Raw genomic sequence first — 21,345 nt, forward strand, 5'->3', positions numbered from 1 at the left:
AAATATGCCCGTTCATTTTATGGCTTTACAGAAGATCAGAAAGCAGTTTTTCTAACTTTTCCTTTTAGAAAAGGCTGCAACCAACAATTTGTATTGGAACCAGTAACATGAACAAAAGGAAGAAAAAGGAGAAAACAATCTAAATCAGGGGTTGGCAAACTTTTTCTGTAAAGGGCTGAAGGTAACTAGTTTAGGCTTCCTGGCTCATACAGGCCCTGCCACAACTACTCAGCTCAGCTGTCCTAGCACAGGAACAGCTGGAACTTTACCCAAACAGGCGCTAAGCCTGATATGGCCCAGACCTTTGTCAGTCCCTGACTTCAGTGGTCCTCAGGCCTCACAGTGCATCAGAATCATTGGGGAGTGTTTCTAAAATACCAATATGTAGGCACCAGCCCCCAGAGGTTCTTTAGGGTTTTAATACTCCTCAGGTGATTCTAATCTACAATCGGTGCTGAGAACCAGTGTTTTTAATACTCATCAAGTGATTCTAATCTGCAATCAGAACTGTCTCTCGCTCCCTTCAGTTTCTACGGACTTTTCCTAGCTGTCTTCAGTAGCAGTTTTTACCAAATGCTTCTCAGATCTTAACATGACACTAACACCGCTTAGTAATTGGGAATTTCAACAGGACTAGTTCAATGAAGGAAAAAAATGGAACCCCAGAGACCCCACTCTGTCTGACCTGCACCTCCACAGGCTTTAATCAAGTAAGTCTCTGACCTTGTCTTGTTCTTAACTCTTCAGCACCAGTGATTATAATTGTTGTCGCTGGAGGAACTTACCAGGTTGGGTTCTGTTCTCTTCTAAGTGAAATGGAAGCTCGTTGGTGATAGTGGAATTCATTCATCTCTTTTCAAATTTTCTAAAATCTATATAATATGTGAGATGCTTATTAGCAACTGAAACATGGACCAGAGGAAAGTCATTGCCTCTCGAATGGTTGGACTCTCCAAAATTTCACTTATTAATATAATTATCAATTCCAAGAATTCCAGTATTTTAGTCTTTATTTTAGTCTTCAAAGTAAGCACTGAATTTCCAGGCAAATATGTCCTGGTTGGGGAGATTGGTGTTAAAGTGAAGAGTAGTTTTCAAATCACTCTGTCTTTTTTCCAATCCTCCTTTTCAAAGGTCAAGACTCACTTTCAGCTGTAAAATAGTGTTCCTTTCTGTGCTTTGTGGTATCCAAACTTTTGGGAAAAAGGATGAGGTACATCTGCCATACTAGCATCTCCCAGACCGACAGCTTTGAGTGGCATCACTCAAAATGGGGAAGGAATCACCTCTTCCTCACAACTCTTCTTTCTCCTCTTCTGCACAGATGCAGGCTGCCCGCTGACTGTTCATAAAGGGCCGGCAGCCCAAAGTCCATACAGTGTTGAACACAGTATCAGCCAGGGAATCACAGGCTACTTGAAAAAGATTAAGAGAAATATAAGGGTTAATATACAAGACTACTGCAAGTAGTTGAGTAATTTTGAAGAGGCAGTGTATTTCCAAGGATAACATGATACCCAGAGGAAAGTTAGAAGCAGTGACCCAAATACAGAATTAAAAGGAAAAAAAAAAAAGATTTATGAGAAGCTTTTTCAGAGAAGCTTCTATCCAATCTAATAAAGCAGAACACACTTTGAGATGCTCTCCTTTTATGGGGCCTCCAGGTCAAAACCATGACTAGCAATCAGAATCTCCCACATCACTATGCTCACTCCATGGAAAATTACATTTTTTTTCCAGAGGACTCAAATAACATTGCTATGTTTCCTATAGCTTTCCCTATTCAAGTGTGGGATAAATAACCTAGTTATTTATTACCTAGTTACTAATATTTTGTGAAAGATTTGTGCATCTGTATTCATCAGGGATACTGGCCTGTAAATTTGTGTGTGTGTATGGTGTTCTTGTCTGGTTTTGGCATAGGTAAGGCTGGCCTCACAAGACTTGTTTGGAAGTTTTCCCTCCTCTTCAATCTTTTTTTTTTTTTTTCAGTTTGACTGTTCCCAGTCTTAGTTGCAGCTTGCAGAGTCTTCACTGCCACATCCAGGATCTTTAGTTGCAGCTTATGGGCTCTTAGTTGGAGCATGTGGAGTCTAGTTCCCTTGACCAGGGATCAAACCTGGGCTCCCTGCATTGGGAGCACAGAGTCTTAACCACTGAACCACCAGGGAAGTCCTGTCTTCAACTTTTTGAAAGACTGAGGGGGCTTCCCTGATGGCTTGGATGGTAAAGAATCTGCCTGCAATGAGAGAGACCCAGGTTCAATCCTTGGGTTGGAAAGATTCCCCGGAGAAGTGAATACCCACTCTAGTATTCTTGCCTGGAGTATTCCATAGACAGAGGAGAGAAGGATTGGTATTAATTCTTCTTTAAATGTTGAAGCCGCTTAAATAGCTGATTAATTTTTCTTTGAATGTTGAAGCCACTTTAAAAGTGAAGCTATCCAAACAGGAACCTCACCTGAATCTAGAGTCCAGGGATTTTATTGGGCATCAGTTACATAGGCATATGGTGCTTATGTGACTGATTTCAGTCACTGGTACTCCCAGACCCCCAGAAGGAAAGCAGGTTATTCACCATAAAATACATGATTGTATAAGCCATCTAGACCAACTGGTATAGTGTGGCTCAAGATCTTGGGCATCCACAACATCTCATCAGTCAGAATTTTCTAAGAGTTCACTTCCCCAGAGCTGATGAAGGGCTAGTCATCAGCTAGCATGGCTAGAAAATAGCCATTTCTTGGGAATGTGCAGAGTTTTAATAACCCAGATCTTTTGGGTTAGACACTTTCTGTATCACATGGAACAGATACAACAACAGAAATCAGAGATGAGAAAAGAAATGGTAGAGAATAATGTTCTTGGCTAAATTTGAAGCATCAATTTCAAAATAACGATGCAAGTTTTTCATGTCTTTTAATAATATTTTTTATAAATTTCAATGACTTCTCTTAAGAAATAATGCTTATTAATAATTTTTTTGAAATTTGATGTTTTTGTTAACTTCACGTAAAATTTATCTCTAATTAAATTAACATGTATAGAAATTTTCCACCTTTTAAAAAAAAGTGAAACCATCTGATCCTAAATTTTTTGTTTGTTGGGAGATTTTTGATTACTGATTCATTCTCCTTACTAGTAACAGTTCTGTTCAAATTTTTCTATGTCCCCATGATTCATTCCTGATAGATTGTTTGTTTTGAGGAATTCATCTGTTTCTTCTAGGTTGTCTAACTTGTTGGTGTGTAATTTTTCATAGTAGATTCTCATGGTCCTTTATATTTCTGTGATATTAGTTTTAATGTTTTCTCTTTTATTTCTGATTTTATTTTCATCCTCTTTTTTTTCTTGGCAAATGTAGCTAAAGTTTTGTCTATTTTGTCTTTTTAAAGAAAACCTCCTAATTTAATTGATCTTTTCTATTGTCCTTTTAGTCTTCATTTCATTTATTTCCACTCTGATCTTTCTTCCTTCCTTCCTTCTACACTCTTTGGAGTTCATTTGCTTTTCTCTTAAGAGTTCTTTGGGATGTAAAGTTAGGTTGTTGATGTGAGATCGTTCTTATTTCTTGATGTTGAAGTTTATTGCTATGAACTTTCCTCTTATTAATAGAACTGCTAGGAGGGGTAGTTAGGGAGTTTGGGATTGACATGTCCACACTGCCATATTTAAAATGGATAACCAACAAGGACCTCCTGTCACTCAGGTACCAACAGGGAACTCTGCTCTATATTTTGTAACAACCTGATTGGGAAAATAATTTGAAAAGAAAGATAAATGTATATGTATAACTGAATCACTTTGTTGTACACTTGAAACTAGCACAACATTGTTAATCAATAATACTCCAAAATAAAATAAAAAGTTTTTTAAAAAATTAAAATAGACCCAAATAAGTGGAAATACATCCATGTTCAGTGGTCAGAAACCATAATTTTAAGATGGCAATATTCCTCAAATGGATCTACAGAGCCAACAAAAGTCTTATCAAAATTTCACCTAACTGACAAATTGAACCTAAAATTCATGTGGAAATGAAAGAGATACAGAATATCTGAAAAAGTCTTGAAAAAGACAAGGTTGAAGGACACTTCTTGATTTCAGATTTTACTACAAAATTACAGTAATAAAAACAGTGTGGGACTGGCATAGATCAATAGAATAGAATTGAATTGAAAGTCTCGAAATAAACACTGCAATTATGACAAACTGATTTTTTTGACAAGGGTACAAAAACAATTTCATGTGGGAAAGAATAGTCTCTTTCAACAAATGGTGCAGGAACAAGTGGTGGAAAAGAATAGTCTTTTATTTAACAAATGGCGTATATCTATATACAAAAGAAGGAAGCTGGATCTCTTTCTTGCACCATACAGAAAAATTAACTAAAATGGATCATAGATCTAAATATATGAGCTAAAACAAAACTTTTAGAAGAAAACATAGTGACTTTGAGTTCGGCAAAGCCCTATTACATATGACATCAAAAGACACCAAGAAAGACATCAAGAAATTTAAAAGATAAAAACGGACTTAAGCAAAATGTAAAACTTCTGCACTACAAATTATATCATCAGGAAAGTTAAAAGTCAACCCATAAAATGAGAGAAAGCATTTGCAAGTCATACCTCTGTTAAAGGATTTACATCCAGAATATATAAAAAAGTCTTATGACTCAATAATAAAAAGAGAGCCCAATTTTAAGGGGGGCAAATGAATAGACATTTCTCCAAAGCAATTATTTAATGGCTAATAAGCACATGAAAAGATGCCCAATATCATTAGCCCACAGGGAAATGTAAATCAAAACCACAATGAGATATAACTTCACACCCAATAGGGTCTATAATAAATAGATAGATAATAACAGATGTTGGCAAGGATGTGGAGAAATTGGAGCCTTAATATATTGCTGGTGGGAATGTGAAATGGGGTAGCTATTTTGGAAATCAATTTGTCACAAACTTACCAAATAACCTAGAAATTCCCCTCCTAGATATATATCCAAGACAATTGAAAACATGTCACCACAAATACTTGTAAATAAATGTTCATACCAGAATTATTCATAATAGTCCAAAGCAGAGACAAACCAAATGTCCATCAATTGATGGGAAAAAAAAAAATTGTTTTATCCATATAATGGAATATTATTCAGCAATTAAAAAGGAATGAAATACTAATGCACACTACAATATGGATAAACCTTACCAAAATGAAAGAATCCAGTCACAGAAGACCACATATTTGTCATTCCATTTATATGAATTGTCTAGAATAGCAAATTTATAGAGACAGAAGACTAATGGTTGCCTAGCACTAGACAGGGGAACATTGTGGTGAGACTGCTAATGGCTCTGGGATTTCTTTGTGGAGTGATGAAATTGTTCTAAAATTTATTGTGGGGAGTAACTTGACCTGACCCTAGATTAGCAGCAGGCATTTTTCACCTTTTATAGGTTCAGATAGAAGGATGCTCCCATTTACAGAGCCTCATTAATTATTCATATTTTCAAGTCTGTGCACATTAGAACAACAGGAGCCAAGATTCTTCCTGCGGCTGACTTTCCCAGTAGCATAAAGCCAGCTCTTCATAAGCCTGAATTTCAAACTTTACCATCTAAAAGTATGTAACAGTAATAACTTGGATATATTGTTCAGGCTTCAGAAACTAAAGAATTACAATTTTCCTAAGATAAATTAGGAAAAAGAAATTATAGAATCACTGCTAGAAGTTAGGCAGCTAAGCAGTCGTTTTAAAATAATTATCCTCAAGGATATAGAGAACTTTACACAAGAAGAAGATAGGTTTTTAAAAATTCTTTCTCTTACTGAGAACAACAACAAAAAAAAGCTTCAACCCAACCCCATAGACCTATACAGAATAATTCCTGATATGGAAAATTATTTAACAGTGGAATGGATAATGAAAGCCAGTTGGGCTACTCTTGCTCTGGTCTTAGAGGATAGATTTTTATCTTCTGGGAAGGCTTTGGTGTGGCCCTGTCCATCAGGAGTGGCGCCAGCAGCTCCTGGGCAGGACAGCAAGAACTTTAGTGAAGGATTGCCCAGAGTCTCCCTTCCCCCTTGCTTCATTGGTCACAGAGTTCTATAAAGAAAGATCAGTGAACTCTGATGGTCTCTTTGAGTAAAGGGGCTCTGATTACATTTCTGTGTGAAAATAGGCACCAAACTCTCCGCTCACAGGTCAATGCACTTAAGATACCTACCTTCCACATTGGAGACAAAGCCCAAACTCCGTTTAAGGTCAGAGCAGATAGAGTGGAGACACCATCGGAATTTTGCATCACAGCGATACTTGTTGGCACCACAAGTGTCGTAACAGACGTCCAGCTGGTTGCAGCACTTGGTCATTGCTGGAATGCCCAAGTCCATCTGGAGAAAAGTGAAGGAAGAAAAGAGAAGGAAGAAAATGCCACGTTTAGACCAAGGACCTTAGGCAACCTTCCCTACCTTGTTCTCAAATTCCTGTTACAGATTCAGATCAGAAGCACCAGATGACTGGAAAGAATACATCAAGTAGACAGTCACAGCATGCTAAGTTTTGATCATGATCTAGTCATAAGTTTAATAACTTTGAATGGCCCCTTTTTCTACTTTTTCTTTTAGATTTTAGTAGTTTTCAAATTCACAGGCCATTAGGGAGCTAAAAATAGAAAATCAGAAAGTGAGTGCAAGAGGGCAGAGCTTCAATACTTTCAAATTCAACTAAAACCTTTACTTTGTGAGATTTTTTTTTTTTTTAACCAAAGATTCCAAGGCTCAGAAGTATGAAAAGTTAAGCCTTAGTTTACAAAGAGGTCACCAGGATTTTGCAGGGACCCATTCCATGCAGCGCTGTTTTAAGTGTGTGTATCTGTTTGTAATGTGTTGGGGAACAGAGTAGGGTATAGAACACAGTTCCTGACCACAAGGGGACTACGATCAAACAACATCTAACATATATATACACATACACATTTATAAAGTGTCCTATAAGCAATTATAAATCTGTCATAAACTAAGTTCATAGACTTCCACACACAGAGATATCAAATGGGAACTTTTGTAGAGGATTATTAGATGATGGTATACTTAAGATATAACAAGTAAAGAAAGGAAGTAATAAGCAAATCATACATAAGCAAATCAACCAGTTAGTTTAGTCATTCAAGGGTCTTATCAGTGTGATATATAATTTTTATTATATGTACTTTTTAATTAGGGAGAAAGACAAGTTGATAGCTGGCCTTGACTTCCAAAGTAACAAGTTAGATTTGATTGGGCTTCCCAGATGGCATAATGGTAAAGAACCTGCCCGCCAATGCCAGAGACATAAAAGATGTAGGTTCCATCCCTGGGTTGGGAAGATCCCTTGGAAGAGGTCATGGCAACCCATTCGTGTATTCTTGCCTGGAGAATCCCATAAACAGAGAAGCCTGGTGGGCTACAGTCCATAGTGTCACAAAGAATCAGACATGACGGAAGCAACTTAGCTTGCATGTACTTGAAGAGGGAAGGGACATGGTACAATAAGTGATTAAAGAGAAGTAATCAGAGGAGAACGAGATGGTGAAGGAGTAGGTGGACGTGGAGTACATCTCTCTCCACGATTACATCAGGAACACACCTTCAGACACAGAGATGCATGCAGAACACCAGCTGAGAGCAGACAGGAGTACCTGACCAGTGGAAAAGAATATATAGAACCACGCAAAAATCCGTAGGACGAAGGAACTAGGGGGAAAAGTTGGTAGGACTGACCTGCCCTTGGCCAATGGGGGAACTGAAGCAGGGATCCAATCCCCACATCAGGGCAATTGCCTGAGTCATAGGAGAAACATTTAAGGCTTAGAGTGAAACAACTGATCTGTGGCAGCCTAAAGGGGATGACAATCAGACAGTCCTTGCGGCAGCCGTACATACCACAGACAGGGATGCTGGTACCCTGGAAGGCGTAACAGCTGGGAGCTGGAGTTTAGAGATTGTGGAGCAATACCAGGCGAGGGCCGCTGTTGACCTCGGAGAGACAGATGAGGGTAGCGGGTGGGGGGCGGATGTGAGGAAGGAGACTGTGCTGGGAAATGCCTGTGGAGGAAAGCCAGGCAGCCATGGAAGCAAGGCGATACTGCTGAGTCATGTGGAGGGGGTGGCGCCATCACCATAGCTTCTCCCCACACACCAGCATCGGTAGCTGAACAAAGAGGCTGGCCCATCAAACGCTTGATGCACTGAACGACAGAGTAGGACCCCACCCAGGGTGCTCCTTTAAGTGACTGATGCACAGAACTACAGAGTAGGACCCCAGCCAGGGATGCCCCTCTATGTGCCTGATGCACCGCACAACAGAGAAGGACCCCAGGCAAGGGAGCCCTCTAAGTCCCTGAACAGGCAGTGCTACGGAGAAAGTCTGGCCAAAGAGGCCTTCTGATGCCAGCAACAAGAGGCTCGAAAAAAGATTCTGATAGGGCCTCAACTCCTGCAGCGGAGGCAGTCTGTGTCCTTGCACACTTGGCGCCGCCAGGGTCCCCACAAGCCAAGCAGCTGCACCACTTTCATCCTCAACTGTCAGTGGGGCAGAGCTGCCGCAGGAAAAAAGAGTCTTGCGTCTGTGCGCACAGGGTCACTTTGGTTGTGTCTGACTCTCTGCGACCCTGTAGACTGTGGCCTGCCAGGCTTCTCTGTCAGGGAGGGGGATCTCCAGCCAAGAATATTGGTTGCCATACCCTTCTGGAGCACTATATTTCCTGCTGCCCTAGCCTCCAACTCCCCTGAGGACCTGGAGCTGCCAGAACCCCTGCAACCCAACCAGCTGCACCACCTCCACACCTGGCCCTCACAGGGGCAGACCCAAGTCCTCCAGGGCAGCCTCAGGAGCAAACCCCAGTGGATGACCCACATGTAGAAGTAGAAATCAAACCACAATTGAAACCCAGAGGCAGTGTGGCTAAGGAAGAAGACCCAAAACCTTCCCACCAGCTGTACAAGCTGCAGATTAAATCCACACGATCAACCAGGCAGACTCTGTGTCTGTGGAATATATAAAAGGTCATTGAGAGCTTCCACAAAGGAAAACACACTGGTTCTGATAACTGTGAACACTCGGGGCAAGAACACACACGAGTAGGACCAGCTTAGAATCCAAAACAAGATATGAAATCCTTCTACCAATTTTTTACATGAAGCTTCTTTTCTAAAGTGAAAAATGTAAAAGGGTTTCTGAGAGGTCTTTAAATAATTATTACTTGTTTTTAGAGGAAGCTGATAGTTTGAGAGAAGGAAATGGCAACCCACTCCAGTATTCATGCCTGGAAAATCCCATGGACCGAGGAGCCTGGTGGGCTACAATCCATGGGTTGCAAAGAGTCAGACACGACTGAGCGACTTCTGTGTGTGTGTGATAGTTTGAGAAATAGTCAGTTGCAAAATGAAAAATGTTTTAGCCGGCAGCTGGTTGGCAGGGGACGATATGTGTGTGTGTGTGTGTAGATTTCTATGATGCTAATACTCCAAACATAATTGATTTAACAGTTCAGACATGAAGTCAGCCACTTGGCAAAAGTCCTGAGGATACAGCAATCAGCCCTCACTGGTCAGTACCAGCTTGCTCCAGTACATCTCTAGAAAGTCTCACCAATTTAAAGAAGTCACACTTGTCTGATTTATTTCAAATTAAGTTATGCTTGGTTCGCTAAGGCTCAGCTGATGTTTGCACTGGTGACTTCAAAGTTCACTACCCAATGGCTAATCTGAGGGACAGCTGCATCTGAGAAAAGGAAATCAGATGCTTTCTTTGAAAACTATCTCCTTTTCTCTGTATCCAGTTCAAAATACTAGTTATATTGCTCAACCATATTCCATAAGTGATGAATTCCATCAGAGGGACCTCTTAGATTAGTCTTAGTCAAAACCAGTCAACTAAGAAAACAATGGTGGTGTACATACTCTTTCTGGTACCTTCAGACCCAGGAAATAGGAGCTGCAGCCATTGGGCTCCTGAGGCTTGTAGCCAGGTCTGGGCATTGGTGCCTTTCCTAGCAGGGGAAAGAGAGGAAAGAAGCAGGAAGAAGTGTTTAGAAATGAAGCATTTGGAAACATTCATCAAATAAATATTGTCTAAAAGTATATTCAACTTTTCCTTTAAAAGTCACAGCTCATCACCGACTTAAATTAGGTGGTGATGACGGTGATGATATCATAAAAAGATAATCATCTCCAGACCAGACTGGCATTTTTCTCCCAATCTTGAAGAGTTTTATGAGCATTTATTTACTAACAATTCTAACATTTCTTACATGGGTGACCTTATCTTCAAGGTCACCATGGCAAAACCAAACTAAAACTTGAGGCCTCTCATTCTTCTATCCACTGTAAGACCACATACTATGCACAAAGACCACCGCCTGATCATACACTAAGGGATCAGAATTAAAATAATACCACAAACATTTTTAGAATAACTTGAAGGAAATTTTGCAAGATTCCATAAATGTAGGCAAAGCATTATTTACCAAAATACAGAGAAAACATGCCTATGCAATATTGTAGTTGTTTGTGTCATAGAACTAAGGCAAAACTATCTGAAAAGCTTTGGATCGCTTGGTTTCTCCTCCATGGCTTTTGGGTTATTTTATAGTCTTGCAAATACATACAGAGAAGCCTTGTCAGTGTATCAAGGGTAGTCATTATAGATAAAGATAACCTTGACCTTAGATGACCTCAGAACAGTCATCTGCAGTGAGTATTTCTATGCCATTATCCAGATAAGAAATATGGGACTAAGAGATTTAGTGACTTGCCTGAGTCATATAGAAAGTGGGAGGAATTGGGATATAAATCCAGCTTTCCTGTTTATCTCCAAAACCCATGCTCTTTCCCCTCATTCCTCTGCATCTTATAGGAGATGCAAGACATAGCAAAAGACAGAGGAAATAAGCCAAGAATTAATCCTCCAAGTGAGACACAGGGCATTTCTTCTTTCTCTTCTATAGTTTTCTCCTATCAGGTATTTTATTCTTAACTATTTTGTATTATGAACTATTTCAAAACTAAAGTCAGAGAAACAAATACCTATGTACCCACTACACAGAGAAAATGCATGTCAATGTTGCCAAACTTGCTATAAATATTTTTTATGCTTAATTAAATGTTATAGTTGAAGTCTCTTTATACCCCATCTTTCTGTTTTAAGTTTTAGACGCTAAGTCTATGCTTTAAAGCTCTCCCTCCTTTTATTCTTAAAAATTGTCTGATTACTCTTGGACATTTACTCTTGCATACGAATTTGAGAGTCCACTTATTACACTCTACAAGAGACATCATCAGGATTTTTATTGAAAATACATTGAACTTACAGATTAATTTGGAGACAACTGAATTTCTCAGAATATTCTAAATTTCCAGACATGAGCCTAATATAGCTTTCCACTTACTTAGATCTTTCTTTATATCTTTCAATAGAGTGTTATAATTTACTCCATATGTTTATTATATCTCCTACAAACTATATTATTCAGATGCTTAAACAGAATATTTTAAGAATATCAGGATCTAAAAATTAAGACTCAGAAGGCTGGAATGATGTCTGCCCTTTTCTGGAACCGAGGCTACTTCTAATCTTCTGCTCTACTAGCCCTGGAATGTAGCCCTGGGTCTCATGATCCAAGATGGTGCTTCAGCCAACACATCCATATTACAAATAGCAGAATGGAAGAAGGAGGTAAAAAGGTCAGAGCCCCTCTCTTTAATAAATCCATTCCAGAATGTTACACACATCACTTCCTCTTACTTCCCTTTGGAGTTCCCTGGCTCAGATGGTGAAAGCATCTGCCTACAGTGAGGGAGACCCAGGTTCGATCCCTGGGTCGAGAAGATCCCCTGGAGAAGAAAATGGCAACCCAATCCAGTACTCTTGCCTGGAAAATTCCATGGATGGAGAAGCCTGGTAGGCTACAGTCTGTGGGGTCACAAAGAGTTATCATATGGCAACACCTACTTGCAAAAGTGGGCTAGGAAATGAAGTTTTTTTTTTTTTTTCAATGGAGGCAGCCATGAGCCCAGCTTGAAGTTGGAAGGAGGGCTTATAAATGTAGAAAAAATGGGGACAATAAGCAGTTTCTGCCATAGTCTGTTTGGGTATTTGTTACTGTGGTACATGTTTATAAGACGGGGTTCAAGATAGCCCTCAGTGATCCCTGTCCTGGTGTATTTATACCCGTGTGTACTGTCCTATGGTTGGTCTGTGTGACCAACAGAATATGGCAGAAATGGAGGTATGTGGCTTCCAAAATTACATTATAAAAGACTACAACTTCTGTCATGGAAAGGCCCATGTGGCAAAGAACTAAAGCCTCCTGCTAACAGCCACATGAGTTTGGAAGGAGATCTCCAGCTTCAGTCATATCTTCAGAGACTGTAGTATCAACAGGCAGTGTGAGTAGAACCCTTATTAGAAACTCAGAGCCAGAACTACCCAGAAGAGCGTCTAGATCCCTCACCCTGTGTGATACAATAAATGTTTGTTAATTTTAGCTGCTAAGTTTGGGGGTCACTTGTTTCTCAGCAATACTTAACTATTGCAGTTGCCATTATGATTTGAATCTCTTTTCATTACATCTTTTTCTACAACAGCTTTATTGAAATAAAATTCACATATTATACATTCCCTCATTTAATGTAATTCAGTGGGTTTTAGCTGTTAGACCATCACCACAATCTAATTTTAGAACATTTTTATTATCCCAGAAAGAAACCCAAGACCCATTTTTAGAAAAATCTCCATCTTTCATGTTCATCCATGTTGTAGCATGTACCAGCACTTACTCCTTTCTATGTATGAATAATCTTCCATTCTCTGGATCTACTACAGTTTGTTTATTCATCCACCATTAATAGACATGGTGTTTGTTTCCATTTTTTTGGCTATTTGTGAATAGTGCTGCTATGATCAACTGTATAACAAGTGTTGGTTTGAATATCTGTTTTCAGTTCTTTTGTGTATATATAGCTAAGGAGTGGAATTTCTGGGTCATATAGTAATTCTGTTTAACTTTTTGAGGAACTATCAGCCTGCTTTTTTCAGCAGCTGTACTATTTTGTATTTCCACCAGAAATATACAAAAGTTCCAATTTCTTCAATCCTCACAATTTCACTAGAGTGTATCTGTAAGTGGTCTATGTATCTGGAACAATCTGAAGGCTTTGGGTCTTTCACCTCTGGAGAATTCACAGCCCTTGTCTGAATTTTTAAGTTTCTTCATTCTCTATAATTTCTCCTTCTGGGACTCTTTCTACTGAATGGTGAATCTTTTTGATCCTGTCCTTCTTGTATCTTAATCTCTTTTTTATATTTTCCCTATTTTTCTCTCTGTACTGAATTTTTATTAGCTTCATCAAATTTATTTTCTACTTTACTAATTATCTGTAGGTTGACTAGCTGTTAGATTATCTGATATGTAACCCATCCACTGAATTGTTTTCTTCCGATGACTATAATTTTTATTTCTGTGAGTTCTATTTAAATCTTTCAAATCTACATATCCATTTTCTTTATTTTCTAATTACATTTTCTATCCTTTCTTTCATATTTTTAATAATTTCAAATGTTATGGTTTTTTATCTCCAATCCTTGGGATGCCCTTTCATTTTTTAATGTCCACTGACTCTCCCTCATGGTGGATTATCTTTTCAAATGGTATGTAGTTGTTTTCAGAAGGGCTTGTTTTTCTAAAAGAATTCCTGTGCCCTGAGTCACATACTGTAGAGTAGTCCCTAGTAGGATTTGCTGTGGCTCCAGGAGACTGAGGATAATTGAGACACACAGGTATTTGTTAATGTCTCAGCTTGGGATATTCACACCAGGCCAACTAAAGAGATTCAGATTCCTCATCTGTATATAGAATATGCTTCAGGTAGTGATTTTTTAGTGGGTATTTATTCTTCCTCCAGGCCCCACTCCCAGGTGGATAGAAAGCTTCCTTGCTACTTCAAATCCCTTTTAAACAGACTAGACAGTTTCCCAGGCTCTAAACTTTCTGCAAACTGTTCAATTCCAACTTCCCAAATCTTACAGTTCTTCTCCTCTCTCTGTATGAGCATTAAAGCACATTCCTCAGCCCATGGAATCTGTATATAATGTTCCAGACTGACGCCTCCAAGGACCACAGCAGCATAAGCTCCTGCGCCCCCTTTGGTTTTGTGTTTCCTCTTCATTTCAGGAACTTGAAGGTTTCCCTTTATTTCATTCTAGCTTGAGTGTATATGTATTTGTTTTAATATTTAATTCCCACTCAGCCTTTCTTATTATTTGTAATGGAAGTGTCCTGTACTCGTTGATGGAGTCTGCCAGCCCACCAGTGATTCTTCCATTACTTTTCAAAGGCCTTGAGAAATATAACTTAGTATTGATACTCTACTAACGTGTGTGTGTGTTGCACTGGGAGGAGGGGAATGGGTAAAGTGTATTAAATAATACTAGTAATCAAATTATACATATGGAAATAATCACACAATTAAATGTGTATTATCTCTCGGAAGTGAGACTATGGTGATTTTATTTCTTCTTTGGGTTGTTATTTTACAAATGTTCTACTTATACTAGGTTTATAGAAATCAGGGGGAAGTTTTCAGTAAACAAACAAATGTCTAAATTTGATGGTGAAATTTAACTCTTTTTCTGATCAAGGGTTTTTGCAGCAGACTCAGTCCAGTTTCCTGAGTTACCCTCTGCCTTTTTTGGACTTAATAACTCACAGAAGATAAAACTCCCAGTTTGAAAGATAATGGGTCACCAATTACAGACACGTCCTATCTGGCCTGCTGTTGATGACAGTTACTTTTACTGTATTTAATGTTTCATGATAGTTGCAGAAAGTCTATTGAGGAATGAAGTTTGAAATAAAAATTCTAAGAAAAAAGGTGATGGTTTGAGTCCAGACAGAAATTATGTCCCAGATCCTCATGTTACAGTTGGAGCAGATTTGAGTTGTGTTGCGTCTTTTCAGTTTGATGTTTCGAGTCTAGGCATCAGTTATGCACGATGTCACAAATTAGGTTTATTTTTGGGTTTTGGCTACTTATAGGAGTGAGAGGCTGACCACCTGATCTGGGTCAGCTTAGCGAACACTGGTCCAAGTCCAGCCTGTTCTTGTATAACCTGCCAGATAAAAATAATTTTTATATTTTTAAATGGTTGGGGGAAAAGTCAAAACAAGGATAATATTTTGTGACGTATTAAACTTGAAATTAAAATTTTAGTGCTCATAAAAATTATTTTCAGAACACCGCAACACTCATTCATTATGTATATTAGCCGCAGATGCTGTCACAGAAAAACGAGCCAAAAACTGTTTCGATCTTGATGTGAGGATGGTCCTTTAAGCAAGACAAAAAATGCAGAAGATATAAAGGAAGTACCGATAGACTTGTGGAAATTTAAAACATCTGACTAAAGTGAAACACCACAGAACACTGAAAAGACAAACAAGGGAGTTAGGCATGAAATGAGAGTTCTACCAGCAGACAGGTCCACTCTCTTCTGGGCCCAACCAGTTTTTCTCCCTGTCACAGTAAAAATGTCTGGGTTTTATCACCCAGGTCAAGGGTTAAGCCACACGGGAGGGTGTGTACTTTCTCCCCACGCAGCTGGTTCCAGCGGAGGCAGTTCTGTGCTCCATTAGGGGTCGACCTAGTGGTCAGAGTGCCGAATTTGAAGTGCACATTTTGCTTCCTGCCAGAAACCCTCAAACACAGCATGAGGAACACAGCAAGGGGGCAAAACAGAACTGTGGCAATTTAACTGAAGCAGTAAACTCTATTCCAGTCGCTAAAACAGATTCAGTTACTGTATGAGGTCAAGTGAGCGACTTGTCCCAGAGATTTGTCTGGGACAATCCCTGTTTCAGTATTTAAAGTCCTTCGTCCCAGGAACCACTGGCCCCCCATCCTGGCAAACCTTGACAGTTCATCATTTTTCCTGAGAACAACCTTTGCCCTCTAAGTCAGTAGCTCTTTCCTTTTTTTGGGCTATACATCCTCTAAGAATCTGATGAAGGCTGTGAATTCTTTGCCTGGAAAAATACACAAACTCACAGGTTCATAAAATTCTGCTCTAAAATTTCAAACAGGTGAAAAGTTCTCTAGAAAATAAGAACGCTGATGTTTAAGGATACCTGCTTTCCTAGAACTTAACCCAAGAAGAAAATTATCCTTTTATCCAAGTGTGACAGTGTGCATGAATATCTTAAATCATGATATACAAGACAAAGAAACTCTGCCCCAGAGACCTTCATAAAGACACAGAACGTCTAAATCATCATTTGATGATTTCTTCCGGGAGCTGAGAGGGTGTTTTCCAGCCACTGGGATTTCTGTGTTTTTTAATTTTGTATTCAAAAAGAATCGGAAGAATCTGATTGCATAGTTAACTTGTTGACTATCTTTCTCAAACATTTATAAAATTTGTTTGGTACCTGCCATGCTCCATTTGATAGCTTGGTTCAGATGTAAAGAATCTGCCTGCAATGCAGGAGACGGGGGTACAGTCCCTGGGTTGGGAAGATCCCCTGGTGAAGGGAATGGCTACCCACTCCAGTATTCTGGCCTGGAGAATCCCATGGACAGAGGAGCCCGGTGGGCTGTTACAGTCCATGGGATCACAAAGAGTTGGACACAACTGAGTGACTTTCACTTTCTAACAGCACTACTTCTTTATATACAGTGTCTTTAATTCTTATAACCATCTAGCAAGATAGATATTATTAACATTAGATATAAACATGAGGAAACAAAGGTTGAGAAAGTTAGGTAACTTGTCCAAGGTCACTAGCAATGAGACGTCCTGCACCTCCACCCTCAGATCAAACCCTTGATTTTCCATCAAAGCCTGGTTCAAGGACCATTTGTGCTGTCCCTAGAACAGCCCTACTGAGTCAGAATCCCTGCGGTGGGAGAGGGTGTTCCCATTAGTGCAGACTCCTTAAACCAGGTGTACGTACCATGTATGCTCTTGATTTGTGATGGATCTCTATATTTAACCCAATCCTTTGGTAAATTAAGATTTTGTGTGTTAACATGAAAACAAACTGTAGGTGGAAGAAGTGTGGCAAATAGTGTTGACAGCTAGCAGGATACAAGCACAAATTGCCTGTCTGAACAACTATGAGCCGAAGTGCTTCCAGAATGATCCCTTAAATAGTGTTGTCTACTGTAGCCACAATTTGTAATCACCTGGGAAACATTAAAAATAATGATGTCTGGGTCCAACCTAAGGAGGTTCCCTTTTAATTGATTTGGGCAGCACGGGTTTTTTAAAGCCGCCCAGGTGATTCTAAGTGCTGAGTGAGGTAGGAACCACTGTTTTAAGCAGTGATAAGCACCTATGAAATGGCAGTTTTTCTTGTAGACTAACTGTTGCTAAATTGTTCCTTCTGGGAAAAAATGCAGTTTTTAAAGCAGTTTTTTTTTTTTTCTCCCTCAAAGTATGATCCCAGGACCCTAGCAGCAGCAGGATCACCTGGGAACTCTTAGAAATGCAGATTTTCTGGCCCCGCCCCAGACCTACCCAACCAGTATTTGAGGGGTGGGGGTGAAGCAGTCTTTTTAAACAAGCCCTTAAGGGGATTTGCAGCACAGGCAAGTTTGGGAGCCAGTGCTTTGGAGAAAGTGTTTTGCCCAAGAAATGTGTCACAAAGCAAACTGTAAAAGAACAGTCAGTTATTAGATGCTATTTGTTCAAAGGCCTGCTTGGTTCTCAATCAACTTGAGAAGATTGTACTGTTTGGGTGCAGCCTTCAGGTTCTTGGCTCTCTGCATTCCAAAGGTAACAAGGCTTAACCCCCTCTTTCCTATGTGGTTTTCAGGTCCCTCTTTGGACAGGTTCCGTTTTGCAGAGTAACTGGAGTTACTTGCGACCCTGTAATCTCTCTGTTGACTATTCCCACCCCACCCAACCCCCGCCAGTGATTGCTGTATCGACTGACCCAGGTGGAAACTTGAAACCAAACTTTGCTGAAATCTTTTAATGCCATTTTACTAGACAAGAGGGTTTGGGTCTTGTTTTTCTAAAGAAAGAGAAAAGAAGAAGAAGAAAAAAATCCTGCTGTTATCTATTTGCTAAACCACAGACTTAATAAGTCTTGTGTTGCCTCTAGGAAGGAGCACCTATGTTTATTAAATACCTGGAGTTAACCCTTTCCTGCCCCATCCATGCAAACTCTGTGAGCATGGTCCCTGTGCCAAGGCACCTCTGCGTTTGTCCAACACACCTTGGATAAAGACGTGGCTAGCCGTCCAGGTGGGCCCTATCTAGTGCAGGTTTACTCTATGGAATCTTCACAGAGATGCTGCAGCTTCCTTTTTTCACTGTCTCCCTCTGAGGTTAAGGCTTCTATTCTGTACAAATTTTGGTTCTGGAGTGTTAACCACAGTCTCTTAGTCACTTTCCAGTTTATAAGAAGAGATCGCCCCTGCTCAGGGTTAAGAAAGGAGTGCGAGACATTGGCTGAGTCCAATAAGTATGTGGCTTTTTTGAGTCTCTCTCCAAGCTGAGTTTTATCTGTTGTGTCTAGAGAGGATATTTCTCAAGTGTTTGCCTGCTAGGCTCGATCACCATTTTCATCTCTTAATCCCACGCTGAAACATTTGATAAACTAAACAATGAAATGGATGCTATTAGGAGACTGTGTGTGGTTTCAAAAACATTTTCTTTGGAAGTTACCCCTTGCCTCCCAGCTGTAAGGTCCAGGGCCCCACTTTCTGCTCCCATTACACTGAATTCCAGTGTAAGGGGAGAGCAAGAACGGGCCTCAGGGTCTGCTGTTTTGCAGCTGGGCCTGCACCCAGCTTCCCATGTACCCTCTTTACAACTCAGATGAGGTAGTGCTCCTACCCGTTCAGTTCCACATCCAAGACCAGGCCTGAGGGACAGTGTGGTCACTCAGGGCCTGATCCCTTGTGGGCAGAGGCGGCTGGCAGATGCCCATCCTGCTCACGGAAGGCCTGCCATTGCTGACCGAGGCAGGGACAGCTCTCTCGGTGCGGGGTGGGGTAGGGGGCAGGATGGGCTAGGCAAAGTGATCAGAGACTGACACAGTTGGGAGGAAGGTGTGAACTGGATTAGGGGGAGAGGAGAATCCATTTCCAAGCTAGGCCCAGAGTGACTGAGGAAGCTCAGAATTTTCTGGCAGAATTTTCCCTGAATGATCAGCTTCAGTTTTCAGCCCTAGGAACATCTCACAAAGACATCCCCTATTCATTTTCCTCCTCGCCCTTGCCACCTTTTCCTACGTATCTATCTGCCTCAAAACAAACCCATTAAAATGGCCCCAGGGAACAAGTATTGCAAAACTCCTTGGAGTAGGTTTGCCAGATAAAACACAGGAAGTGCAGTGAAATATATATTTCAAATAAACAATCAGTAATTTGTCATTATAAGCATGTTCCAAATATCTCAAATATTTTACCAAATATTGGTTGTTTATTTGAAATTCAGAGTTCACTGGGCATTCTACATTTTAATTTTCTGAATCTGGCAACTACCCTCTAAGAAGTGGGTAACAGGGAAAAAGTGCATGACAGATTGTGGCCCTGCTCAGGCTGTTCACAGGTCCACCAGCGTCAGTCTCACAGGAAGAGAAACCGTGCACTCACCGTATCGGCACCTGTACTGACAGACTCCATTTTTCCCTCCCAGCAGTTCCATAAAGGAATCGAAGTAGCTGTTGACAGATTCAAAGCTGCCCCGGATGTGCCGAAGGCCCCAGTCTGAATAGGATTCCTCTTCGTCAGGGCTGGTGTCACTCTGAGCCAGGCCACCAGCCAGGCTGAGCCACAAAATCAAGAAGCTGATGGCCCACGTCATCCTGTAGCCAGGTGGGTGCTGAGGTCCCTCCTCAAACTCCCCCAGCCAGTGTCCCAGGAAGTCCAGGTACACAGGCCACCGGCCAGATGCCAGGCAGGACTGGAAAAGGGATTACCTGGAACGCTCAATCTGTGTGTTCCCCAGAGGTGGACTTTAAACACAGCTATGGAGGTTAGGATGAGATCAGGGCAATTAGAAAGGGCAAAGGTTAGGCAGTAGGAGGGCCTATCTGGGGGACAGCTAGGGAGAGAGCGAACACTTCACAGTGGATTCCCCGGCCCTGGAGCAGAGAAGTGAGCCAGCTTCTGGAGGCGTACGTTGTGGAGCAATTGGAATTCTACCCCAAACAAGCTGGTTAACCTACAGATCAGTTGCAAGTTTGGTCCCCCAGGACCAGCCTCTTGACACAAAGGACCTGGCCACACCCCAAGCCAGTCACCTACAGTTGGTGTTTAGCGAGATACAGGAAGATGTATAAAAGACTCAGGAAACCCCCAATGATGGTGAGTCAACAGTGTCATCTGTACCAGTGGTCTGGGTACTGTCAGAGTTTGCTCTGTCTGTGAATGGGGGTTCAGATTCAGCACCCCACCTTCCATGTCAGTGCCTGCTTTGCTCTCAGACTCTGTGCTCTAATCTGACAGAGCTCCTCATCATAGCCAACCTACTGCTGGGGCATTTTTGCCTCTTTATTTAACAGCAGTATTTTTATTTACACTCAGCTGCATCTGGTGTATACAGATTGAGATGGAACTGGGGGAACTCAGCACTCTTAGTTTTATCCTTCCATTGAGTTGCTTAAAAGAGTTTATCAGAAACACTATTTGAAACTTTAGGCTTTAAAAATGTTGACCGACGTCTAGTGTTCTGGTGTCATCTTCAGTTTATACTTTGCTTTTAGTCCTGTGAAGAAATACATTTTATCCATGAAATCACTAGGCCAAAAAATAATAACTATGGATCAAATGAGTCATTTTGCTTCTCTGTCAAAAGTCTGGAAATCTCCACAGAAAATAGTGAATTAAATTTCTTCATTTTAGATAAGAAATGTATTTGTCTAAAGACTCCAGTAATGGTACTCATTATAAAATATTTCATATGAACAGCAGCAATGTCACCAATATTTTAAAGTACCTATAATTTTTTAAAGCCATTGTATATATGTGTGTGTATTTTAATTTCACATCAATTCTACAAAGAAAGGTAAATACCATACCCATTTGAGAGGTGAGAAAACTGAGATCCAAATGACTCAGTCAAAGATAAGCAGGCTATCCAGGCTAAAAGCTGAGAGACAGAACCAGCTACATGACCAGTTAAAATGAAAAGTGGAGCTCCTTTTCAAAAAGCAGGGGGAAATTGCCATTAAAGGACCTAAAATAGAAAGCTTTTTCCTTAAAAAAAAAAAAAGTTTTATTGTGTTATAAATACTGGGTAATAGTGATAGCTGACTAACAATATAAACTTATAAATTGCAAAAATATT

General features: G+C 40.3%; 1 protein-coding gene across 3 annotated transcripts; it reads right to left on the reverse strand.

Annotated features, from left to right (window-relative positions):
* Positions 1–992: 992 nt before the first annotated feature.
* PLA2G12B (phospholipase A2 group XIIB) lies at positions 993–20,129 on the reverse strand. 3 transcript variants are annotated; one of them, XM_061405286.1, is made up of 4 exons: positions 19,650–20,129; positions 9,960–10,036; positions 6,233–6,398; positions 993–1,415 (listed from the first exon to the last, which is right to left on the reverse strand). In XM_061405286.1, exons 1-4 carry the CDS (start codon positions 19,858–19,860, stop codon positions 1,294–1,296), a joined length of 576 nt encoding a protein of 191 aa, XP_061261270.1. In that variant the 5' UTR covers positions 19,861–20,129; the 3' UTR covers positions 993–1,293. The 3 variants fall into 3 exon arrangements, with proteins under 3 accessions (XP_061261270.1, XP_061261269.1, XP_061261268.1); XM_061405285.1 differs by having other exon boundaries at positions 993–1,412; positions 9,948–10,036; positions 19,650–20,123; XM_061405284.1 differs by having other exon boundaries at positions 9,948–10,036; positions 19,650–20,122.
* Positions 20,130–21,345: the final 1,216 nt, after the last annotated feature.

This window comes from Bos javanicus, chromosome 28 (assembly GCF_032452875.1).
Source record: "Bos javanicus breed banteng chromosome 28, ARS-OSU_banteng_1.0, whole genome shotgun sequence".
NCBI classification, from domain to species: Eukaryota; Metazoa; Chordata; class Mammalia; order Artiodactyla; family Bovidae; genus Bos; species Bos javanicus.

Excerpts from the sequence above, each read along its gene's own strand:
- PLA2G12B (XM_061405284.1), bottom strand. The coding sequence starts at position 19,860 with ATGACGTGGGCCATCAGCTTCTTGATTTTGTGGCTCAGCCTGGCTGGT. Across the intron at positions 10,037-19,649 it reads TCAGTACAGGTGCCGATACG|GAAAGGCACCAATGCCCAGA; the intron begins GTGAGTGCACGG and ends TTCCCCTGCTAG. Across the intron at positions 6,399-9,947 it reads GTCTGAAGGTACCAGAAAGA|ATGGACTTGGGCATTCCAGC; the intron begins GTATGTACACCA and ends ACTTTTCTCCAG.